Consider the following 24753-nt stretch of genomic DNA (forward strand, 5'->3'; position numbering starts at 1 on the left):
CTGGGTGGTGGGACATCTAGGACCCTGTCGGCCACCATCTGCCCACCCCCCATCCGGTCCTGATACAGGTGGGAGCAGGGGAGCTTCGGGTCTGCTGACCCCTGGCCTCTAACTGCCTCAGTCTCCTGCAAGCTGAGTGCCTGCTCCAGGCCTGGGGGCAGGTGGCCTCCTTGAGGTCCAAAAACCCCAGAGAAGCAGGACACCCAGGTGCTTCCGGGGGCAAGGGACGCCTCCCCATCTTCATCAGGCAGTGCTGCGAGGCACACGATACCGTGGGGCTCCGGGCCAAGTGGAGGCTGGCTTCCTCCTGAGGCTTAGCTTGGTGGTGGAGAAGCTGTCCACCACTCCTGTTCAGCGGGGCTGGAGATCAGGGGTGGACGGAGGTGTCCGAGAGGAGGTGGGGGGGGGCACACAGGCTCTTCCTCCTGACCACACTGCACCCGACCCCTCTGCTACCCTCCAGGGAGTCCTGCTTGTGTCTCCTGCACGCCTACTTTAAAGGCACTACGCTCCCTCTGACCAGTCTCCCCAGCAGGTGAGCCTTTGAAACTTGAACAGAAGCTGCCCCACCCACCCAGCTGGAGGCCTGGCCCTCAGCCTGTGCCCCCACGTCTCATGCCCGGCCTGCCTGGACGCTGGCCTGAGTAGCCAGGGGCCACCTGTCAGCACCTGGGTTGCACCCCCCTCCCCCACCGCCGAGCACCCAATGGCGAGTCCCCTCTGCCACCTCCTGAGTCTCGGCCCCCCCAAGGCAGCACCTTTTTAGTAGCCAGGGGTCACCGGATATATTAGTCTCCCATGACTGCTGGAAAAAATAACCACACAGTGGCTTAAACCAACCTGCATTTATTCCCTAACGGTTCCGGGCCTCAGTGGGACTGCGGTCCTCCTGGGAGGGGGGTTCGGGGGAGGTCCAACTTCCTTGTCCCATTCAGCTTCGAGAGGCTGCCCGCATCCCTGGGTTTATAGCCCTGCGTCATTCTGGCCTCTGCTTCTGTCTCTCCATTTTCTCAGACTCCGACCCTCCTGCTTCCTACTTGTAAGGATGTCGGCCTCAACAGCATGATCCAGGACTATCTCCCCATCTCAAAAGCCTGAATGTAATCGTGTCTGTAAAGTCCCTTGTGCCTCATAAGGTCCCAGATTCACAGGCTCTGGGCATCAGGACGTGCACACCTGCGGGAGGCGTTATTCAGCTACCACGCCGGGGAATGCAGACCAGCCCGCCTGCACCCTGAAGCTCACTGTGTCTTCCTCAGTCTTCACTGAGGTCCACACAGGGTGCGGGAAACTGCCGAGCTTAGAAGAGCTGGTCCCAGCCCCAGCAACACTTCTCACTCAGGCCTTTGGGCCTGGGCCTCAGTTTCCCCACCTGTACACGACGGCACCACTTCTCGCACCCCTTTCCAATTGCCTGGACTACGAGCACGGCAAGGACAATGGATGAGGGGGGTCCACGCGGTGGGTACACAGCAGGAGTGCCTGGGGTCAACATTGTCCCCGGGGTGACGTCGAGGCAGAAGAGCTGGCATCTGGTCACGTTCCCGCAGGGTCATCAGGTAGGTGTGTGTCCAGAGCTGGGCAGTCTGACTGCATCGCATGCACACTGCATTGCTGGCTCAGGGGAAGGGAGGGGACAGGAGGCTGCAGCCCAGAGGTCAGGTATGATCTCATCTGGTAATTTTCAGAATTAAAACTTCAATAGCTAGGCTGGGAAGGACCAGGGAGAGCGGGCGACTCATGCAAACAGGACAGGGCCCAAGGAGGTCACAGGGTGGAGAAACGTGGGGCGGGGCAGGGGGGGGGGGGAGACTGGGGAGCGCGGTGAGGCTCAGGCATCTGATGATGGCGCTGGGGAGGCTGGAGTCAAGCTGACTCACCAAGGTGGGTGTCATGAGCCTGGGGTGGGGTCAGATGGGGACCGGCCTGGCCTGCCTGGGAGGGGCTGGCGGGAGGGCCAAGCTGGCCCCTCGGTGCCCCTGCCCCGGGGCGGGAGGCAGCAGGAGGGGCAGGCTGTCCAGGCCCCACACTGGGCCTGCTGTGCCCGGTGATGGCGTCGCTCCTCCGGCCCGCAGGCGGCGGATCCCCACGCGCCCTCACGCTGGGGGAGCTAGGCTCTGGGATTCGGGGGTCGGCCGGGCGGTGGAGACGGCACCCCCGCGGGTCCGGAATCGGGGGCACCAGAGACGCCGTGCCGCTCCAACCGAACCGAGGACCCTCCTCGTGGGAGGCCAGGGGCCGGGCGGACACGGCGCAGGCGCAGCGGCGGCCGGGCGGGGCGGTGACGTCACGGCGGCGGGCGCCCGGCGCGGGGGCTGGCGCGTTCCGTTGCCAGGCAACGGGCGGGCGTGGGGACGACGGACTGCCGCCGCGCGCGCAGGCAGAGGCGGCGGAGCGGCCGAGGTGGGCTGCAGGCCGGACCCTCGCGGGGACCCAGGGCCCCGCGCCGCCCCCGCTCTCGGGGACTCCTGTGCTCCGGGACACGCCGCTGCGCTGGACCGGCCGCCCGGGCGCGTGCAGGAGGAAGCCGGGCCGCGGCTCCGGCCCCTGCCCCCGGGCGGCTTGTGTCGGTCCCACAGCGACCCTGGCCACACAGCAGGCCTCCCGCGCTGCCGAGGAGGCCCCGGCGGCCCCCGGCCCCCGCCCGGTGCAGCGCTGGGCAGCCCCGGCACGGCGGTGTGGGTGTCTCCCCGCGGCGTCTATGCGGGCCCGGCGGCGCCGAAATGCAGGGCCAGCGGCGGCGGAGGGCAGGGCCCGGTCACGCGCCCCCTGTCTGCGGGTCTCCGCGCGCGGGCAACGAGGGAGCGGGCGAGGTGTCCCTCTACCGGGCCTCTAGAGACAGCGGGGCCAGCCCCGCGCCCGGGAGGCGGAGAGGAGCGGGGGCGCAGTGCGTGAGGAGCGCCCCCAGGACCTCCGGGGGCGGCGACGGCGTTTCCGCCTGCACGGTCAGCACTCCGGACCCTGGGGAGCACAGCAGCGCCTGGGGGGAGTTCGAAGGCTTTCAGGAATCTTCAGCCAAGTCTCCACACTTCTCCCAACCCTTTGAACTCCCGGACAGACACGCGGGACGCGGGCTGCAGAGCGCGGCCTCCACTCCAAAGGAGCGGGGTTCTGGCCAGCCTCAGCGGGGCGGGCCTGGGGCGGCCGGGACCCCCGGCACCTCCGCCTCCGAGGTATTTCTGCCAGTCCCCGTGTCCGCCGCCGCCGTGTGGCACAGCGAGCGCTCTACACGCCGCCGGCCTCCAGCTTCAGTGGGCTGGCCAGGCAGGAGGCCTGTTTCTCTCTTGGCCTTCGTCCTTGGCTGGCTGGCCTCCTGACACAGGGAAGGAACGAGGCTGCAGAAGGGGACCGCGCCTGGGGGCACTCGGGAACTGGGCCGCTTTCTGTGCCCACCCGTCCGGGGTTGGGCACATCGGCCTCCTCTTGCCTCCCCCCCTCCTGAGGCCTCTACGATCCGTGTGCCCACCGTCCCCTCCTTAGGCCTCCAGCATCCGGCTGCCCTCAACCCGGCTGTGCTTTCCTGGCCTCAGGTCGGGCACTTGGGAGAGAGTTTTTTGTCTCAGCTGTCAGTCTGCCTGTTTAGACAGCATCACCAAGGGTCATTTGCAGTCTGTGTGACGATCCGGTGCTGGGGATGGCCCGGAGAGCCCAGGCCTCATCTCTTGGGCGCCCTGCTCTGCCCTTCCCGACCTGACCACCAGGTCTACCTTTTCTGTGACTGCATCTCATGCGGCTTTTTCTTGTTTTCCTCTTCCACCCCTGGCTTCTCTTCCTCTACGGTCTCTTCCCAAGGGCTAACCCTGGATTCCACGAGAACAGAGGGAGTAAGATGAAGAAGGGACCAGAGGAAAGGTTCCACTGGTTCTGGGGACGAGCTGTGTGTTTCCCGAGCAGCTGGGCTCTCCCCAGCCCCTGACGGGCCCCTTTGTGCATGGGGCCCGCTCTGCTCACCACTTGTGTTGGAAACAGGACTTGTGTTCCAGCGTGATTAATAGGTCAGGGAACAATCTGAGGATAGTGTGAACTTTGCAGGAGACGCTAGGTGAATGCAGAAAACCACCCCACTGACCTCAATATATACACCGTGCGCACGCACATCTCCAACAGCTCTCTGGGTTCCCGGCCCTGTCGGCTTGCACCCCCGCCCTCGCCCCCAGCCTCCCAGCGTGCACACCTGTCACTTCCTGCTGGACTTCAGACAGCCCTCATTTCAGGGCTTCACGCCCTGACCTTTCCAACCTCAGATCATCTCCCAGGAAATGCCACATTACTGTCGTGCGGGTAGATTTCCCAGCCAGTTAACATGCGGGAAACACATTTTTATGAGTGCCTCTTTCTCACGTGTCTGACGAAGCTTGAGTGTTGTGCCCTAATCTCGCTGTCCCACACCCCATGGGAACAAGCGTGTCCTGTTTTGGTAACAGTAATGGTACAATCGTTACACGTTTCATTTACGCCAAAATTACGTATTTGGTATAAGGTGATGTAATGTATTTTTTCTAGTCTTTTTCCTTTTTTGTTAATTTATTTTTTAGAGAGAGAACACGGAAGGGGCAGAGAGAGAGAGAATTCCAAGCAGACTCTGCACCATCAGTGTGGAGCCCGATGTGGGACTCGAACTCATGATCCGTGAGATCATGACCTGAGCTAAAGTCAGATACTTAACCGACTGAGCCACCCGGGCACCCTGTAATGTATCTCTTCTAACGTCCATGTGTTTCTCTCTTCTTTTCAGCTCATTCTCAGCTATGAGGATGTTTTCAGGTTTGCTTTTCAGGAAGTACCAGTCCAGCAGGCAACTGAAGGTGTCTCCCCCTTAGACCGCATCTTAGAAATGAGCAGTGAGGGAAAACCTGGCTGTGGACCTGGACACATACTGTGGTAATGAACTTAAATTGCAGGCGACATTTCTCATGGCAACTTTGAGTTTATGCTTCTGGTTGATAAAGTGGACCTCTATTGGGAGCCCGTCTCTCCTGAAGTCCCCACAACCCTGCGGCCATGGGGCCCTCCCGGACAGAGGGGCGTGTGGGTTGATGCTCTGGCCACGGTCCCTTCTCTCAGACCCACGTGTGGCCCCCTCCATCCCCATCAGCTCACCCGGGGCAAGGCGGGCCGGCGAGTGCCAGCTCCTGATGCCTCCCTGCACATGCTGGGGGTGCGGAAAGGACGGGGGCCTGGGCCATGAGCACAGGGGCCTCCTGGGTGACCTGACCGAATGGTCCTGGGCCCCCAAGAAAACAGCCCAGCGCCCTGGAGGGACGTTCCCGACAGCCTGTGTGCATCTGGTGCAGAGTGGAAGGCTGGCCGCCCTGGGGACCGGCTTTCTAAAGGAGTCACCATGCGGTTGTTTGCAGACGGCCGTTGCCTAAGGCGCGCTTCCACTGGGACTGACAGAGGGACGAGGGCCGCTCAGTGGGTGGTGTGTCCTGGCAGGGAAGTTTGAGGTCCACTGGGCCAAGGCCACAGCAGGAGGTGAAGGTCGGCAGGAGCTGGCTCCCCTGGCCCCTCCATGCCTCTTTGTCAGAGAGGGAGCTCTGCAGACAGGCCACTCCTGGGGTCCAAGCCGGTGGCTGCCCCCCCCCCCCCGGGAAGCCTCCGCAGAGGCCTGGGGACAGAGGCCCGAAGCCCAGAGGGCTGTGATCACCATGGCCCAGAGGGCCATACGCCCTGCGGACGTGGTGCTTCCCCGAGGTGTGGTCCGGGCCAGCAGGCAGGTAGAGGGGCCTCAGGTGGCAGCATGAGCCTCAGACACCCAGAGGGTGGGTGGTCCTGGGGGCCAGGTCTGGCGGGGCTGGGCCCGGTTGTGGGATGGAAGGCAGGGGGTACCTTGGGGTGTGCGAGCAAGAGGACTACTTGGGAATGATGTGGGCACTTGGTGTAACTGCCCCTGCTGTGGTTCTCCGTGGGCACACCTCCCCTTGCCTCGTGGGAGCTGGGCCAGCAACCGGGGACGGCACGTGGTTGAAGGGGGGGCTAGAAATCGTGGACGGCACGTGGTGGGGGGATGGCTCGTGACCGTGGACGGTGCGTGAGAGACACCCAGGGGTTCGTCCTCTGAGCATCGCTCTGCCCCGGGTTTTCGAGTGTCTCTGTGGCACCCAGTGCCGCTCGCGGTCCCCCAGCTGCTGAGGAACAAAACCAGAGGAGCACCGGGCTCTAGGAGCTTCCACCGCTTGGAGGAGACACTGAGTTGTGACGAGAAGTCAGGCGGCACCAGGGGTGTGCTCTCAGGGGAGAAATAAAGCAGGAGAGGAGGGAAGGCGTGCCGGGTGTCCCCGGGGTAGCAGGTGTTGGCTGAATAAATGCCCGGTGACACGGCCTGGTGTTTCTGCAGGGGACACTCTGCTCTCAGGATTTTCAAAGGTCCACTGCCCGTCTTTGCTTTTCCTCTGAAGGCTTTCTCGTTACCTTTCAGTTAATTTAATTAATGCATTTCTTTTCCAGTTCTGAGTCCAGGAGGCTCTGGGGAGCTCTTCAGAACACAGATAGTGCATCCACTTCCCGGTGGCTCTGGAGCGAGTCCCGGTGCCAGGAGAACTTGCTGCTTGTTCTCGGAATGGATGCTGCCCGGAAGGTGATGCGGGTGTAGCTGTGACTCCGGGGGTGCAGCCGGGCTCCGCAGCGACCTGGCAGGCCATCCTGAGGCCACGGCCGGGGGGGAGGGGACCTTGTTGCCAGGAAACAGCAGGTGGGAGAGAAGACTCACTGGTTTCCAGCACGGTGGGGGGAGTGTGGAACCCAGGCAGGGAAGGGGCGCGATGGGTCAGTTCTTCGGCATTAGGCACCTGCCCTGCGCCAGGCTGACGGATGTCCCCGCGCGGCCCAGCCCTCGCCGCGCAGTGAGGAGGGGCTGTGGCAGAAGGCGATGACACACACAGCATGGTGGGGGGGCGGCAGGCGGGTGGGGGGGGGGCTCCCCTTGAGGAGGGGAGGGTGGAGGAGGGGGCTGGAGCTGCGGCCTGAGCACAGCAGGCAGAGGTGTGAGGTTAGCCACCAGGTGGGGCCCTCGCACCTGAGCTGGGAGCCCCCAAAGCTGGAGCGGAGGGGTGGCAGGGGAGAGGCTGGCGAGGCCTGGGCTGCAGCGGGAGGGCCGGCTGCGAGTGAGCCGAGACGCAAATCGCAGCAAGACCAATCTTTTGGCAACGGACTGGGCAGAGACGCTTTTCCGTTTTTACGTGTTATGAAAATGTTCAAACGCGGGAAACCTAAAAGGGGCTCGCAGACCTCAGCGAAGACAGGGCCTCGGGACCCGAGGCTGTCCTGGCCGAGGGGCCTCGTGGGGCCGGCCAGGAGGGAAGCGAGGGGCCCCGAGGCCACCCTGGCACTGTGTTCGTGCGAGGAAAGCGGCCAGGAAGCCGGGGAAGGGGGCGGCCTCCTGAACCGGAGGCTCCGAGGTGGGACAGCTCCAGGGCCGGGGGCTCACCCTGGAGGTGGCGAAAGACTTGACTTTGAGGAGGTGGAGGGGCCCTGCAGTCCTGGGGGGACAGGGTGGCCCTGGGCCGGGTGCCAGCAGGATGGGGACCAAGTCACCATGTGGCAGTATTCCAGTGCACTGTGCCAGAGGGCTCTGAGTTACCAAAGAGAAAGAGCAAAGTGGCCTTTTAGGTTCCTTCTCGCTGGCTGACACTGGTTTGTCTCACTAGGACCTTTCTGGAGACCTGGGTCACGTTCTGGAACGTTCCGACCTCCAAGAGCCTGAAGAACTAGGTGTGCACACCGTCTGTGCGCAGCCCTGCAGGGCCCTGGTCCACACCCAGGTGAGCCGGCCCCTGGACAGGCCGTGGGCCGTGCTGGCCGCGTGGGTGTGTGTTGGCACTTCCCACCTAAGTGCCGCGGACTCGTGAGAAAGGCGCGTTCCCACAGTCTGGGCAGGTGCGGCCGGTGGGGGCAGGTCTCCCAGGGGAACTGGAGGGCGGCGGGTGGCCGCAGGGAAACCACGGGACGGCCAGGCTCCACTGGGCAACGGGTTGGGGGGAGGGGGGAGGGGGGCGCGGCCAAGCGGGCGGCGGGGGCGGGGCTAAGCCTTTCCTGGGAGTGAGGGCGCCTCTGCTCTCCTCCCGGTACCAAGAGCTGGGGCACCGGTGGGGTCAGCTCGGCAGGCCCCCGGCCCCAGGCGGGCAGCGGCACACGGGGGACAGTGCGTGCTGGGGAGGGTCGGGCTGCTGCGCGGACGCTGGGAGGGCAGGATGGAGCGCGGGAGAGGGCGCTGTCGCCTGGTCCCACGGGCCATCTGCAGCAACGCCCAAGCACGCTGGTCGACCTGCTCTTTGGAAAATGCCACAGGGCAGGAGGCAGGGACCATCTTACAGCAGCAAGACATAGAAGCTTCCGCAGCGGCACCACTCACAGTAGCCCACACGTCCGCAGCAGGTGCAAGGGGAGGTTCACAGACGCTGCGGGAAACGGGCGGGAAGGGCCCGACACACAGCACAAGGGCCTTGTGACCCCTCGTAGGAAACGGGCCCACGGCTGCTTGGGGGGGCCACGGGCTGGGGTCGTATTATCACTCGGGTCGAGGAGGCCCCATGTGGCCCTGGCCCCGGCACACAGCCTGGCCGTCCTCCCGGCGTGGTGCCCCATTTGCTCTGTGGGAAGCCAGGGAGCTGTCGGCGGCGTCCCGTGCGCGTTCACGTTGACCGGGTGAGGACAGGAGAGAAAGCCCCGCGGGGCGGGGCGCAGCAGGCCGGCCCCCGGGACAGCGGGTCCGCTGGCCCTTCCACACCCTGACCGTGCCCCTCCTCCCACGCCAGCTCTCGGGGCCCTCCGGCGGCAGACAGGGGAGCCTGACTGCGTGGAGCCTCTTTCTGAAGACCCCCTTACGCAGCAGCGGCCCGTACATCCCAGTTCCACGGAAAAAGAAGATTTTCAGTCCACGTAACCTAAAAATGACCTTGTTTAATAGTAACGTTTACTAAGATGGGAATCCTTGGTATTTTTATGAGAAAGTTTACATTTTCTTACTGGCTCAGTTTGCTACTGGAAACCAGAACTATTTTGTGGGGGAGTTTCTCAAACCCCAAGTCGGTTTCCTGGGATCCCTGTGCAAACCACTCCCGCGCCTACTGGCGCATGCTGGGGTCTGACCGCTTTAGGATTATGTCCTTCTGCAGAGCTGTCCCCAACAGGAAGGAGGCGCCCTGCGCCCCCCAGGAGCTCCGCCCCAGCCTCACATGAACCCGGGTGGCACTGGGGGTCCTCTGCCTGGTGAGGGACCCCAGGTCTGGCTGCCGGCGTAGCACTGCGGGGGGCGCACCAGGGTGGCCTGGCTCTCGGTGGGGGGTGTCACCAGGAGACAGCCGTCCCGGCGCCCAGGAAGCCCTGAGTGTGTTTCGGGCACACCTTGGGCAGGGCCCACGCGGCAGGAAAGCCAAGCCAGGGTCTCCCCAGAGCCCCGTGAGTGCTCACCTGGACTACTGCCATCCAGCGGCCTCTCTCTACGTCGGCCCTCCTCTCCAACCCCGAGCAAGCGAGCGTTCTCTGGTTCTGGCGGAGGCACTGAGTTTTGTAAAATTTTATGAAATAAAATGGCCTGGATAAGCCCATGTTCTCGCTGATTCATCTGCTGTGTGGGTCTGTTGCCAGAGTCCTGTCATCTCAGCCTGTGCCTGCCCGGAAGCCCCGGCCCCGTCCCTCTGCAGAGGCCTGGGGACCCCAGGCTGGCAGAGAAGACCTTTCTGTCCCTCCAAGGCCACACTTGTGGCCGGGAGACCACAACGGGGAGCTGGCCTCAGATGCCAGCTCCGTCAACCCAGGTGTCAGACCCAAAGAGTGACGCTGTGGGGACACACTGGCCGGCAGATGTCACCTGTCACGGGGAGGACCAGCCCAGTGGGTCCTTGGCCACCCTCCTCCAGACTGCGTGTGGTTTTGAGGTTCATGTTAAGGGGCAACAGTTTTGTTTTGTTTCTTTTTAGTGCCATATGTCTGGGAAGCTGCCCTGATTTTTTGTTTTCAGCCAGAAAAAGGCACGAGTGTTCTCACGCTGCTTTCACCAAAGGGCAGAACCACCTTGGGGCCTCCTGGGGCCCTGCCGCCGTCTCCAGCCTCTGGCTAGAGTCGGACCTGAAGCTAAAATAGGCCATTCTGTGTCCTGCCACCCAGAGTCCCTCTCAGACCCGGGCACTGAACCCCCCATGGCTGCCCCCCGCCCCACTGCCGGTAAGCCAGCGCCTCACAGACCTCAGAAACGTGACCGCCCCTGAGCCCCAGCCAGCCCAGCGTCCGGCTCCCCGAGCCAGAGGGACGGCTGTCCCTGTCCCTCGGTCCGCGTGCAAGTGGACACCAAGTTTGGCTCTGGTTCCCTGTCCTGATGTCTGGCCAGTCTGCTCAAGCTGGGGGCCTAGTGAACCGGGAGGGTCAGTGCGGACCGGTCCCCTGACTCAGGGACACCCATCCCAAGAGGCTGCCACTGTCACCCTGACCACAACATGCCCCGTTAGCTACATAGTCACGGTTCAAAATAATCACAGAGCTAAGGACGCACAAGAGCCTACGTTAATTAAATTCGGTGCCCCCCGGGGTGGGGCAGGACCCTGGGGTGGCTGCCCGGCCTGCTGGCGGAGTCTGGGGTCTCGAGGGCCAGCACCCAGTAGGTCTGCGGCTCTCCGCCCTCGCGGAGGGCTCGCAATGGTAAGAGTGGGTGTAAGGGGGGGACAGCCTGCAGAAAACCCCCAAGTAGAAGCCAGCCTCTCAGAAGTGGGGGCCGGAAACCGAGAGCCCCCTCTGGGAGGAGTGGCGGGGCCAGGCCCTTGCCCTGGGCGAGGGTGGTCCACCAGGGCCAGGAAGAGCAGCGGGGTGGATGGACCTGGGACGGGGGCAGAGGGAGCGTCCGGTGATCCGAGGTCATGGCGGCCCGGCTCGGAAACAGGCTGACGGCCCGCGCCTCACCAGTGCTGCCCTGTTGCCACCTCGAGGCCCGGGCGACACTCACCGAGCTGCCACGGGGCCCAGACCCAGCCGAACGGCAGGTGAGGAGGACACGCCCCGCCAGGAACCTGTCAGGCTAACTGTGAGACATTCCAGTCTCTGCTCCCCTCATCCAAACTCCCGGCGCTTGGGAAAACCTCGCAAGATGATCCAAATGCAACAAAACCCTGATCCCCAGTCAACGGGAGCAGAAGCAGAGAGGGCCCAGGCGGGCAAAGCCAAAGACCGGAAAATAAGAAGAGGTGGGGATCCAGCGGAAAAGCGGGCCACATGCAAAAGACGTGGAAATGATCAAACGGAAGAATGGAGATGCCAGAAACGAAGGCCGTGACCTCGAGGGTGAGTCCTTCTGCAGGAGGGCCCAGCGAAGACGGGTCACCGGGAAACATCCGGGCAGGACGCAGACCAGAGTGGGGAGGAAGACAGAACCGAGTGTCCGGGGCGGACCAGGAGCCGGAGCCAAAGGGGAGATATATTCGAGGATTTAATGGCCAAGAACTTTCCCGCAGGGAGGACGCGGGCGGGCTCCTCAGGTTAAACTGAATGAGGATGGAGGTGCGGCACCCAAACGGGGCGGCGGGAGGGACAGCTTGGAGGGGACGGCCATCGTGTGCGCGCGCATCAGGGAACGAGGCCAGCGTAAGAGCCACCGGCCGGGCTGTCACGTCAAGGTGCCGGAGAGAGAGCTGTAGGCTCAAAGAACGGACGTGACAGCAGAAGCCACCCAAACGGGGAGCGGCGACGACTGGAGCCAAGGCCCGTGCTCGACACGGACACACAGGAGTTGACCGGCAACCTCCCCCCCCCCCACCCCCCCCCCCGCCAGCCAGCAGGACAGACCCTCTCCGACCCCGCGCTCCACTGCCGGACCCGAGCCGGGCAGAGCGGCGCCGGTCCCTTCCCGCGCAAACCGCCACCAATCGGTCCCCGCAGTTCAGGTGCACGCGGCACCCCAGTGACGGAGCTCCGCGTTGCGGGGGCCGGTGTGGAGGAATTAGTGTCTGTCTCCTCACCGCCACACGGGGTTGCGGTTCTGAGGTCTAGGATGTACTCACCGGCAAGATGTCTCAACATCTCCCATCTGCTCTAAGAGTCTTTGAGGAAAAAGCAGAGAACGAAGGTGGCAACCGGTCGCCACTGGCAACAGGCACAGAGGCCGCCGGCCCCCTGACTCGAGGGTGCGTCCTGTCCTCCAGGAAGGCCTTCCTCCGCTTCCTCTGAGACTCCCATGGCCCCCCTCAGGCCCCTCCCGTCGCCGGGCCCCCCAGAGCGTGCTGTCCGCACGAAGGAAGACAGGGGGCCGAGGCCCGGGCTCTGGGCCCCGAGTGCAGGATGCAGGCGGCTTCCGCGACACGGGGACCAGACGGGCGGGAGGTGTCCTACGGGACGGGCAGGCGCCAGGGGTGACACCGTGTCTCAGCTGCGTCTCAGCGGCTCGGGCGCTAGAACAGTTCCTTCCGACAGGGCTGGAGGCTGGAGACCCGCGGGGCTGCCCTGGTTCACGGCCAGCCGACTTCACCCCTTCACCGTGCGCCTCCAGGGCGGGGGGGGGGGGGGGGGGGTAGGGGCAGCGGGAAAACACCTCCCAGAGGCCCCTCCTGACGCCATCACACCGGGGGTTAGGCTTCAACATATGAATCTGGGGGACACGAACAACAGTCCAGGACAGAAAAGCAAACCCCAAGCCACCCCCAGGGAATCACCCACTGTGTGCCTCGACCAATAGGCACACACACGTGCACACACACACACGTGCATGCACACGTGTGCACGCTCACCAGGGTGACCCCCATACCCACTGGGCGGCCCCCACAGCATGGCCATGGGGCAGGGAGCTCACCCACGTCTCCGTCCTCACCATGAGGCCTGGGCTTTGGGCACACAGGCTCCTGCTACAGAACTAGGCCAGGCCCCTGATATTGCCCCACCCCTGACCTTGGGGTAGGTGAATCCTGGGACACAGGGTCAAGAGGCACCCCCTGCATGAGGGCGCGTCAGGCCACAGGCCACTGACTCAGGGTGCCCGGCAGCTGCTGGGGGCTGCTGTGGACCCAGGCTCCTCTCCTTGTTTTCCTGCTCTCCCTGGGAGGATGGGCTGTCCAGCATCCGGTGTCTTGGTGCTGATGACGACCTCCCTGACCCAGAGCGCAGAGCTGCACGGACAGGTGGGGTGAACACAGCAACCTGAGCGTGCTGCGGTCCCCACACCTTCCTTCTGCACGTGACCATGTCCGCACTGGCGCTTACAGGGCCTGAGTCCTGCATTTACATTAGGTCCGTCCTCAGCAACCAGCCACCTGCCTCTGCGCCTCAGCGGAGGAGCTCAGGTGCTTCTAGGGGAGTCGGGTGTCCACCAGCATGACTGGGATGACCGAGGGCCAGCAGCCACCCCCCCCCCCCCTCACTTGGCCCTGCCCAGGACAGCCAGGCCACCAAGCACCAGGAGGGAGCCTCTGGAACGAGAGCGGCAGCTGGGAGACCATCAGAAGAGCAAAGGGGAAAAGGGCGCTGGGAAGAGCTGGGAGTTCAGGGTTAGCTGTCAGTGAGGTGGGGGCCCCGAAGGCCCTGCTTGGCTCCTCCCCTGGAGTGCACCATGGTCCACATTTTCAGAAAATGCTACACTTTCAAAAGCGGGAAGACAGACACTGCAACTACTACCAAGACCGAAAAATAAAGAAATGATACAGGGGCGCCTGGGTGGCTCAGTAGGTTGAACGTCTGACTTCGGCTCAGGTCACGATCTCAGTTTGTGGGTTCAAGCCCCACGTCGGGCTCTGTGCTGACAGCTCAGAGCCCGTAGCCTGCTTCGGATTGTCTGTCTCCCTCTCTCTCTTGCCCCTCCCCTGCTCACTGTCTCTCTCGCTCAAAAATAAACGTTAAAAAAAAATGCTATAAAGACACAAAATACTAGTTAACCTTAAAAATAAAACTGCCAGTTATTTTATCAGCAAAAGATGGATCTGCCTGGGAATAACAGCATTTCAGTACAACACAAGCAAGCTCTCCCCCAGCGCCAAAAGCAAACCCCGCGATGGGGAGGATGTCATTTTAGAGAGGAGTGGCAGGTGGGACGGACTGTTGTAAGCAAAAAATCCATTGGAGTAAACTGGGAAGTATAAAGTGGGAAGTATTGAGGTTTCTCATTGGCTGGGCTGTTGCCAGGGGAGGAGGAAATCTTCCTTCCTCCTGCTGGGAGAGTAACACAGTATCCATGAGCAAGGCAGGCGCATTTCTTCCCATTGGGTCTGCAGGGGGCAAGGAATGGTGGCCGTGAGAACACCCCCTGCTGGCCTCCTGACTCCATTCTAAACGAAGCTCCCTTACTAACTTTCACATTGCTTCAGGTTTATTGGTTATAAAACACATACACTCTGTTTTCCACGAGGCAAAAGTACTTTCAAAATCGGAAGGAAACAGCAACCCGTGGGATGTCGCGTCCCACCACTGGCTCCTCCAAGGGCGCTGCCCTTGCTCCTGCCCAGGAACTGGGAGAGAGGAGGGGTGCTGAACCAGAAGCCTGTCTGCTCAGCAAGGTGAAAATGCTCCACCTCGTATTTAACACATATTAACACAAGCGAAATAGGTAATCCAGCCGAAAAAGATCTACTCAAGGATTATGCCGTGGCATAACGAAGCAGATAATAAACACACTTCCATTTTTGTTTGTTGGATAGTTTTTTAATAAAGTGATGTATACACGACTGATATTAAAGAATGGTCCTACGCATGAGAGAAAACAAACGTTTTTGGCTAAGGGCTGGGTAAGGAAGAAAAAGCATGAGAAACAGCAACTGGGCAGGGGTGGGACGGGGTGAGCGCAGTCTTACTTGTAAACTAGTGAAAACAATACAGAAGGTCTGGCCACTCCCCGCGGCCAGGGCAGGTTCAGGGGTGCAGACACGGTACACCAGAGCCCACTTAAGTGGCACCGCCCCACCAACCCCACCATCAACTGCCCTCGGGACTGAGAAGCCATACATGGCAGGAGTCCAGACTTCCTTAGTTCTGGACTTAACCTTACGGTTCTGTCCCAGCACTAGTGTCACCCGGCACGCGGCAGACTCCGTGCACACCAGTGTGGCCAGTGTCGACCTTAAAATAAACGTCGGTTATTTTACCAGCAAACTAGGTTTATTCAGGAATAACAGAACTGCGACCTGGGAGAACCACAGGCAAGCCCAAGCAACCAACGGGAGGAACGTCACTTACGGAGAAAGGAGGGAGCCGGGAGGGCTGCTCTGAACCAAAGTCCACTGGAGAGAAGCGGGGTCCAGGGTGACGAGGGCTTCTCTCTGGCTGAGTGGTCGCGGGCCGTCAGCTTCTGGTGGGAGAGCAAATGTGCATCTTTTCCCGTGGGGGCTGGCACGGACTCCTTCCCGTTGAGGGGTCTTCTGTAGGGTCTGTGACCGGCAATTCTCGACGTCCGCAGGTGCGGCGCGAAAGCCCCCTTCTGGCCTCCTGACTCCCTTGGAGCGAGGTTCCCCTTGTTTAATGTTCACACCGGTCGGGGGACTCTCGACAGCGGCGGGGCACAGGGAAAGCCCAGTCGCGCTGGGAACACCGCACGGGAGGGGCTGCGAGGGTCGGATCCTCTGAAGGCACCGCCTGAGACCCCGCCCCGAGATCTCCGGTGGACAGGATGGGCCCTTCTCCAACACTTACATATAAATAGGCATAAATAAACCCCCCAGAATCCGCATGTGATTCTAACGAAGACACAGCCGGCGCAGAGGAGCCGATAAGGACACTGGAGACTAAGAGGCACTGCTCCGCCCGGCGAGGACGCGGAGAAGGTTCGCACCGACGTGAAGTGGAAATTCATGACACACGTGCGCGACACGGAGTCGCCCGAAGTTCCACCCGAAACAAAGTCCTTATTTAAACCTTAAACGATGAAATACACCAACTGCAACTGTTCAGGTTATAGGTTCCTAATGTAGCAGCAGAAAACGTTTATAGGAAAAATATACTTTGAATAGCTGACAAAATCTAAAAAAAGTATAAAAAGTTTAAAAAATAGATCTTAAGACAAAATATTGCCCCAAACATATAAAACTTAATTTAAAAAATGTCACCTATCTAAAATTACACAAGGCTGGACACCGAGCTGGGGACGGGCCCTGCACAGAGATGTGGCCGGACGGAGGACAGAGGGGCCGGCACGGTGGGCGTCAGGCCGGCTCGGATGGCTAGCCCGAAGGAAACCGCCCAACCCGTTGGAGGAGGACAGAGGGCACAGGGCAACGGGACGCTGTTCCGGAACGTTCTCCTCGTCGCCGACACACCAGGGGCCGAGCCCGCAGACGCCCAGGCCACGCGCTCCGGGGGCCGCAGGGGCCCCTCCGCCACGAGTCCCACCGGGGCCCGGCTGCCCTCTCAGGTCTCCACCAGGATCTCCACCGCGTGCTCCAGCTCGCCCAGATCCGACCTGCAGGTGGAACTGGGGGGCGCGGCGGCCGCGGGGGCGAAGGCGGGGAGCCCGGGGCCGGAGGGGGTGCCGCCCACCATGCCGGTCAGCACCGCGTCCAGGTCGTAGTAGGAGCTGTCCACGTCCGAAAACAGCTCTTCCACGGACCCGGGGGTTTTATTCTCCAGCGTTTCAAATATGTGATCCAGCGACTTCTGAAAGCCTCCTCTGCCCTCCCGGGAGCCGTCCAGTCCCCAGGGGCTGCTCTGCGGGCGCCTCGGGGCCTGTCCCGGGGCCGGGTCTGGCAGGGGGCCGTCTCCCTCGCCCTCCTGCTCCCGCCCCGAGCGGCACAGGATCTCCGTGGAGACGAGGCGGTCCAGGGGCGCCCGCCCTGCGGCCTGGGGCGCCACCACCCGCCAGGTCCCGTCCTGGGTCATCTCTTCCTGGATCTGCCGGACCGTGTTGGCTATGAGGACCGAGCGGCAGAGGTTGGGCTCGACCAGCATGTGGCACAGCTGGAGCTTGACGAGGGACATGTCCAAGAGCGACTGCCGCTGCAGAGTGTAGGAGGGGGCGGCCGGAACGCCCGCCCCGCCCCCGTCCGCGTCCTCCGCGTCCTCCGCGCTCTTCCTCTTCAACCCTCGTGCGAACATCCTGCCCTGCGGAGAGCGAGGCGGACCCCGATTAGCACGTTCCAGAGTCCCCCCCCAGACACCCCCAGCCCCGACTCAGTCTGCAGTCGTCAAAGGTGGGGGTTCGGGCGGGGGCTGCCGTGGCCACCCCTTCCCCCCTCCGTGAGCGTCCTTAGGTACCTGCAGCACGGCCACGCCCGGCACCCTCTTTAAACAGCGAGAAGGTGCACCTCCAGATCATTTCTCCCCGAGGGCCTGTGTGTCTACAATTACTCCCAAATAAAAAGCCTAAAACACTAAGTAACCCTAGCTTACCCCCCCACCCCCAGACTACTTTTCCCAGAACAGCAAACAGGTCGGACTTACCCACAGTCTCTGAAACTCTCTACCGTTTCCACCACAGCACCTGGCTCACACTTACTTGAATCAGCGGTTTGTAAACAAGTGAATTAAAGCGTTTACCACCAAAACACACGAAAGAGGTTTCACTCACTGCTGGTGGTACAGGAGTCAAGGTTTCTGTTGTGGCGGCAAATACAACTTTTACACAAGTTTTTTCTCTCATCACTTTTGTAAAAGTCACTTACTTAGAATGGATGAGTACACTGAGAATGAATGTAAGATTAGGTCAAACTACAAGATAACCTGTGAGGGGGCGGGGGGGGGGGGAGAATTAAGTGTCCAGGGTTCCTCTGTGGCAAACCACTGTATCTGTTCGGCTTTTTTTTTCTTCGAAAGAGAGGAGTGGGAGCAGGGGAGGGGGCAGAGAGAGAGAGGGGGAGACAGAGAATTGCAAGCAGGCTCTGTGCTGTCAGCGCAGAGCGCGAAGTGGGGCTCGAACTCACAAACCGCAAGACCGTGACCTGAGCCGAAATCAAGAGTCGGATGCTTAACCAAGCGAGCCAGCCAGGTGCCCCCCGCCCCCCACGTTTAACTTTTAGTTCTCTTTCCAACCAACTCTAAAATCCCAAACCTGGATGACAACCGATTTGATTTGGGGCCCAACAAAACTCACTCAAGTGGCCCAAGTTACCACCAGGACTCTGGGCTGCCTCTCCTGCTGGCCCTGCACGGCAAGGGTGAGCACCACCACGGGGGCAGCCGGGAGCAGAGACCCACAGCTCGCAGAGCTCAAGGCGCCACATCGAGCACCCGGCTCCCTGGGGGCCCACCTCCCTCTCCTCAGGGGTCCTCTGCAAGCCCGAGACACAAGTTTGTGAGCTGTCGGTCCAGCAGGGGCCTCTCACGCCCAGGCTGGACTCGGGGCCAGCCTCGCCAGGACGGTCAACAGCGGCCGCAGACCGAGCTAGACACACATCACAGCAGGAACCGCCCAGAGAGAGCCCTTATTCATACCTGCTCCGAAAGACCGTATGCTGAGGGCGGTTGCTAGATCCATCCAGGACCCCAACCCTTCCCTGTAGCAACCAGCTAAGAAAACAAAGACAAACTCACTAAAACGGAGAGGCTGGAAGGGGGAGCCAGGACCACTCACTGCCCGATCCCAGGAAGAATCGCCAGTTATAGGCCCCGCAGGGAAATGAGCCCACTGCCTCCCCCACAAGGACCTGAGCACCCGTGCCACTCAGGCAATGAGAAAGCCACCACCCTGAACTCCCCCTTTTCTCCTCCTTCTCCTTTCCTCCAAACTACCTCCTTACTCTCCTTCGTTGGATTTGCCTATGGCTTTGAAAAAGCTTGCTTGTCCTGTTAACTTTAAAAATAAAACTTCCAGGACACCTGGGTGGCTCAACTAGTTAAGGGTCTCTCTTTTTTAATGTTTACTTATTTTTGAGAGAGCGTGCGTGAGCGGGGGAGAGGCAAAGAGAGCGGGAGACACAGAATCCGAAGCAGGCTGCAGGCTCTGAGTTCTCAGCACAGAGCCTGACGCGAGGCTCAAACCCACGAACGGTGAGATCATGACCAGACCCGACGTCAGATGCCCAGCCGACTAAGCCACCCAGGCGTCCCAAAGGTCTGACTCTTGATCTTGGCTCCGCTCGTGAGATTGAGCCCCCAAGTCAGGCTCTGTGCTGGGCATGTAGCCTAACAGTCCCTCTCTCTCTGCCCTTCTCTTGCTTGCACACGCTTTCTCAAAACCAACCAAACAAAAAACAACAACAACAACAAAAAACCTGCTAGTTATTTCACCAGCAAAAGATGGGCGTATTTGGGAATAACAAAATTTCAATTGGTATTTTTTTTAAGGGGGGGTGGGGAGAAGAGGCTAGGGAATGGGGCTATTGTAAACAAAGTCTATTGGAATAAACTGGGAATTCGAAGTATAGAGGCCTCTCATTGGCTGAGCTGTGACCATCTCTCATTGGCTGAGCTGGGACGGCCTCTCATTGGCTGGGCTGCAACCATCTCTCATTGGCTGGGCGGTTGCCGGGGAAGGAGGAAACCTTCTTTTCTCCTGCTGGGACACTAATAGGTAGTACCTGTGTGCAAGGTGCATCTCTTCCTGTTGGGTCTGCAGTGGCAGTGACTGTGAGAGCTCCCCTGCCCACCTCCGGATGCCATTTGAAACGGTGTTTCCTTCTACTGTTTTTCACACCTGAAACTGCTATTCTGTTATTCCCAAATACACCCATTTTAGCTGGTAAAATAACTGACTTATTTTTAAGGCTAACACAGCCCAGGAAGTCAGACTTCTATCTCCAGTGACAGGCCAGGAAGCCAATGACTTCTGTCACAGTCGCCCCAAGGAAAGGACTTCAATAACTGAGGGCTTCCCTAATATTTGTCCCCACTTCCTAGAAAGGCCAAACGTGCTCCCCATAAAACCACCAGGGCTCCTTGCTCCCCCAGCCTGCAGGCCCACCGGGCCCCGGAACCCTGTTCCAGGAGGCAGTGCTGCCACTCGGCCGTCTGTAGCCAAGTGCAGCTACCCGAGTAGCTGCAAGCCAGGCAGTGACCCACTCCCTGGCTGCAACTGCGTCCAGTAAACAGCTTTTGCTCTTCTCACATGGGTGCCTCCATTTGTCTCCGCAGCTCACTGTCGATAGTTGAGAAGAGTATCAGAAAGTACAAGACAGGGGGCCTGGGCAGCTCAGTCAGTTAAGTGTCCGACTTTGGCTCAGGTCATGATCTCACCGTCTGTGGGTCAAGCCCCGCATCTGGCCGTGTGCTGACAGCTCGGAGCCTGGAGCCTGCTTTGGATGCTGTGTCCCTCTCTCTGCCCCTCCCCTGCTCATGCTCCCTCTCAAAAATAAACAAACGTTAAAAAAAAAAAAGAAGAAAATAGAAGACAAAAACCACCCTGGCCCTGCCCCTCAGAACCAGTTATCACGCAGGTTCTTAGCATCGTCCTAAGCACATTCTTCTCTGTGCACCTGAGAGCTCGTTGCGAGTTCTGCTTTCCTGCTGGTCACATTTTCCACGTCGTGTAAAGGTTTACCATCACCTCCGATGGCTGTGCGTTGCTATGAAGAACAGAGCCTTGTTCCCTGACATTCACACTGCTCACAGTGATGCTGGGCTCTAACCCTGGATGTTGGTATTTGTAGCACTTGATTCCGGAGTTTCTACGAGGGCTTAAAAAGGTAGGGGCAGTTGTAAGGCTCATGATGGACGTTATCAAGCCGCTCTCTGGGAAGGCTGAGTCAGTTCACCCTCCACCAGGTTTTTCTGTATGGTTCTTTCACAATCGCTGGAAGCTCCCCTCCACCTTGCTCATTATCCCGGCTCCTCCTCCGTGCCTCTGCCATTACCCTGTGTCACCACCCCAGACGTAAACATTATTTTCAGATTCAAAATAAGCAAGTCGAATGGGTAAACTGTGGTGTGTCTGACAACAGGACGCTCCCCAGCAACAAAATCCACACCCGTCTACGCAACAGCAAGGACGGGCCTCAAACGCTATGCCCAATCACAAAGCAAGAGCAAAGAAACAGGTACCATACGACTCCATTCAGATGAACTTCTGGAAAAAGGAAAGCTAACCTAAGGTGCAAATAGCAGAGGGGCTGCCAGTGGAGGAGATGGGATCATCCAGAACTCTCCAGGACGACGGAAATGCACCCTGTCCAGACAGGAGAATGGCATTCGTCAGATTCACTGAGCAGCACAAGTAATAACTGTTCATTTCACCGTATTAAGCGATGGCTTGATAAAGAAAAACACGTAAACGAGTTGACGGGAGCAGGCTACGTTAATGTGAATCCAAGCCATCTTAGACACTGCCTCCCGTGTATCACTAAGTGTCTGGATCAGCATGCCAAGACCAGTATGTGCTCAGAGTCACTCGAATTACTGGCTTCAAATGGGCCAAATCCTGAGCAACTGTTAGGTTTTGTTATACTCCGTACAAGAAAATGCTGGCAGACTTGCGACTTGAGAAGGACTTCGAGGGCAGCACATACAACCACAAGAGCCACTGGGCTGCCACCAGAGCCTGTGTCAGGGTGATGCGTCAGGCCGAGCCCAGAAGGTGGCCGGTGAGACTCACCCTCCTACGTTTGTGCCTGGGACACAGCACACAATATGGTTCTGAAGGCAGTGGAGGTGAGCACACAGATCCCCCGGCTGGACTGGTCCAAGCCCAGCTTCTTGGGCAGCCCATGACTATGGCCTGGGGCGCCTGACCCTTTGAACACAGGACACGAGACCCCAGACTTCCCAGGCTGTCCTAACTGCAGAGCCTGACTCACCATTAAGTTCCGAACAAGAGTACAGTAAAACCTTGGACCGCGAGTAACTTGTTCTGCAAGACCAGTAAACATTTCGAATAAATTTTAACTTGATACACGAGCGGCGTCCTGTGATATGAGCAGTACGTGCTGCCAGATGTCACATGATCACAACTAGCCAATAGTTCTCTCTCTCTCTTGCTCACTCGCTGTGGGATTGTGGGTGATCATCTCCCATGCTCAGACGCTTGGTCTCAGGCCGCGGTGTTTGGAAGAAATCAGTGATTTTTCAGGACGTTGGAAGGTGCCCACAACTGGCACTTGTGTATTTTTGTCACTTCAAAGCACCTCTGGGCCGTCCTTTGCTTTTCCATCCAAGAGGGAGCTCAGGAATGCTTTGCTTCATTCTAGGTCATCGGACAGGTTCCTTGTTGAAGTTGCACGAAAGTTAAGATTCCATGGAGCCAACAGAGAGCAGTGATTCCGTCAGTGATAAAAGTCACCCTACACAGCAACCCTCCTCTCTTGTGCCCCTCACACCAGCTAGGAGGGTTTTCAAAGGGCAGGTTAATTTAGCTTTGTAATCTGCATTTTATTATGTTGTATTACAGCACCGTAACCATTTTTATATGCATATATTTGGGTTGTACAACGAATCATCTGAGTTTCCGGTATTTCTTATGGGGAAATTCGCTTTGCGATGCAGGTGCTTTGGATAACAAGCATGTTTCCAGGACAAACCTCCGTATTACACACCTCCGTCCACTCCAGATAGCCAGAAGGTCCTGCTGAGTCACACCCCAGCAACTCCTCAGGGTCAATGGTGTTTTGCTCAAACCCTCCTGAGCCATGGACAAGCAGGCCAGCAGTGTCAACCCCGTGGTCAAGGCACAGCAGCCTCCAGAACAAGGGGTGACCAACGGAAAAACTTGAAGATGACAGACTGAGTGGTTCCATGTGGCAGGTGGAGCCAGGGAGGGGTGCTGTGTCCGCCCAATCAGGGCCCCCTCCCCAAGACAAAGGGGAGCCTGGCCTGGTGGACCCCTCACCCTTCCTGGCCAGCGGCCTCTCCTGCAGCTGCTCTCACAACGTGTGGCCAGCAATCTCGAGGCCGGTGGAAAATGCAGATCCCCAGACTCCGAGCAGAAGAGCTGGGGCAGCAGGGGACAGACGGCTGAGACCTGCTCAGACCTGCCCCTTCACCACGACCTTCAGCTCATGGCACTCAGGTTTTTCAGGCAGACCAACATGAACTCTCAGTTTCTGGCCCACGATCAGACTGTCTTTGAAATACCTCACCAGAGGAAAATGGGACGACACCGCAAGCGTGGCAGTCTTGAGAAGCACTGCTTGGGAGTCCAGCTGTGGGTTCATCATCACCGTCTGAGACCTTCCTTCAGCAATTACTAACAAGTGAATTTCGGGGACTTTTGCGACTTGGAATGACACACAGATTCCCTCTACATGGAGTATGTCCCATTAGCAAGCTGAAAAAAAACTTCCCAGCCCTCTTCCCAGGATAAAACCTGCCATTCTACCTAGAAAAAAGTCATAACTGACTTTTTATTCTGAACTTCAACTTCAATTGTAAAACGTGCCAAAACTTGAAAATAAAAGAATAGTTATACGCAGGAAGTTTATGAGACATCAAACTTAATTTTGTAAACAGGCAATTTCTTTCTTGTTTTGAAACAACAGTTAGCTCGGTCCTGCTGTCCTGTGCATGCGACATAAAGGCCACCAGAGGAGGAAACAGTTGGGAAACCCTGGATTTGGACCAGCGCATCTCCTGGCAAACTGTGGTTACCTGGTAACCTGGTAACCTTTTCCTGGCGATCCTATCTTGCAGACAACAGGCTTTCAGAGAGGTGGACTCAAGCTTGCCTTTGACCAGTGGAAGAGTTTCTGATCCCTTTCCTAGTCCCAGCACCACCCCACACACCTGAGTGCCACCGCAGGCAGCCACAAGGAGCCGACTGAAAAGAGTTTCCCAACCGGGGTCTGGGAACCTTCCTCTTCCCACATCCCACCCCGCCCTTCCCCGATGCCCGCCTCCACTGCCCACGCAGCTAGAGCTGGATAGCACAGGGGGCAGGCGCCATCAGCTCCTTGAAACTCCCCTGCCAGCTTTAAGAGAAGCTGGGTCTGCCACAGAACGGGGGGCAGAAGCCATTGCGAAATATCCCCAACGTTCCTTTTTCAAGCAAGTCAAACCCAGAAACAAAGGAAAAGAAGTGAAAGTGGACCCTCCCGGGCTGCGGCGGACCTCGCTACCCTCCAGGGCTCCAGAGCGTGGTGCCCCGGCTGGGCCATCCTGGAAGGGCATCAGATTACTAGCGGAACCCGTGCTGCCCAGAGGACTTGGGATGAGGCACCAGCACTGCGCGGCCAGCCACCCACTCACTCCGTGAGGAAGGCGGGCTAGGAGGAAACCCAGGAGCGCGGGCATCCCGCACCACCGGGGAAGGGGCGAAAGATGAGCACGGACGAGGGCGAGGAGGGGAGCGCGGGGACTCTGATCAGGGCTGGAAACTCAAGTCGGCCGGGCTCCCCGCGCGGACCCTTCCTTCCCAAGTCCAAGGCAGGAAGGCAGTGGGGGCTGCCCTCGGAGGCCGCAACGCCCCAGCGGCCCCGCCGACCCCGCTTCGCGCTTCCCCTCTTAAAAAGTCCGCAGCGTGATGAGAGCCGGGGAGGGGGGGGGGGGGCGCAGGCAGTACTTTCGGACGCCAGTAGCGCAGGGCAGCCGGCACGAGGGGGGATTCCCAGGTGGCGGACGGCCCTCCTGGCGGACGGGCGGGGGGAGCCGGCGGCCCGCGTCGCGCCCCCTCCCCGCCCCCGCGACCCCGGCCTCCCCCCGGGGGCCCGCAGCCCCCACCCCGGGCGCCCAGGCCCGCCCGCCGCCGCACAAAGCCCGCCGCCCGCGCCGAGACGCTCACCTGGCCGCCGCCTTCCGCGCCCGCGCCCGCCGCCGAGGGAGGGGCGGGGCCGGCGGGGCGGGGCCGGGCGGGGCCTCTCCGCGCCCACAAAGGGTCGCCATGGCGCCGGCCGCCCCGCCCGCCGATTGGCCGAGTGCGGGGGCGGGGCCTCCTGTTCAAACCGCGGGCGGGGCCCGGCGCGCGAGTTCCCGCGCGGCCGCGTTGGCCGTTGGGGGCCC

At 60.1% G+C, this 24753-nt stretch overlaps 2 protein-coding genes across 5 annotated transcripts; one reads left to right on the forward strand and one right to left on the reverse strand.

The window, feature by feature from the left end:
• The first annotated feature begins 1898 nt into the window (after positions 1 to 1898).
• Positions 1899 to 9545, forward strand: CLBA1 (clathrin binding box of aftiphilin containing 1). Of its 2 annotated transcripts, none has more exons than XM_053225048.1 (5): positions 1899 to 2403; positions 4736 to 4881; positions 6448 to 6577; positions 7647 to 7760; positions 8754 to 9545. In XM_053225048.1, the coding sequence occupies exons 1-5, from the start codon at positions 1915 to 1917 to the stop codon at positions 8916 to 8918; spliced, it is 1044 nt and encodes a 347-aa protein (XP_053081023.1). In that variant the 5' UTR covers positions 1899 to 1914; the 3' UTR covers positions 8919 to 9545. The 2 variants fall into 2 exon arrangements, with proteins under 2 accessions (XP_053081023.1, XP_026922579.1); XM_027066778.2 differs by lacking the exon at positions 1899 to 2403 and adding an exon at positions 2410 to 3173.
• A 5040-nt stretch (positions 9546 to 14585) lies between these two features.
• Positions 14586 to 24684, reverse strand: CDCA4 (cell division cycle associated 4). Of its 3 annotated transcripts, none has more exons than XM_027066779.2 (2): positions 24536 to 24684; positions 14586 to 16995 (listed from the first exon to the last, which is right to left on the reverse strand). In XM_027066779.2, the coding sequence occupies exon 2, from the start codon at positions 16987 to 16989 to the stop codon at positions 16306 to 16308; it is 684 nt and encodes a 227-aa protein (XP_026922580.1). In that variant the 5' UTR covers positions 16990 to 16995; positions 24536 to 24684; the 3' UTR covers positions 14586 to 16305. The 3 variants fall into 3 exon arrangements, with proteins under 3 accessions (XP_026922580.1, XP_053081029.1, XP_053081028.1); XM_053225054.1 differs by lacking the exon at positions 24536 to 24684 and adding an exon at positions 18325 to 20175; XM_053225053.1 differs by lacking the exon at positions 24536 to 24684 and adding an exon at positions 17149 to 17169.
• Positions 24685 to 24753: the final 69 nt, after the last annotated feature.

Source organism: Acinonyx jubatus, chromosome B3 (genome assembly GCF_027475565.1).
Source record: "Acinonyx jubatus isolate Ajub_Pintada_27869175 chromosome B3, VMU_Ajub_asm_v1.0, whole genome shotgun sequence".
NCBI lineage: Eukaryota > Metazoa > Chordata > Mammalia > Carnivora > Felidae > Acinonyx > Acinonyx jubatus.

Excerpts from the sequence above, each read along its gene's own strand:
- CLBA1 (XM_053225048.1), top strand. The coding sequence starts at position 1,915 with ATGGGGACCGGCCTGGCCTGCCTGGGAGGGGCTGGCGGGAGGGCCAAG. Across the intron at positions 2,404-4,735 it reads GAGGCGGCGGAGCGGCCGAG|CTCATTCTCAGCTATGAGGA; the intron begins GTGGGCTGCAGG and ends TCTTCTTTTCAG. Across the intron at positions 6,578-7,646 it reads GAATGGATGCTGCCCGGAAG|GACCTTTCTGGAGACCTGGG; the intron begins GTGATGCGGGTG and ends TTGTCTCACTAG.
- CDCA4 (XM_027066779.2), bottom strand. The coding sequence starts at position 16,989 with ATGTTCGCACGAGGGTTGAAGAGGAAGAGCGCGGAGGACGCGGAGGAC.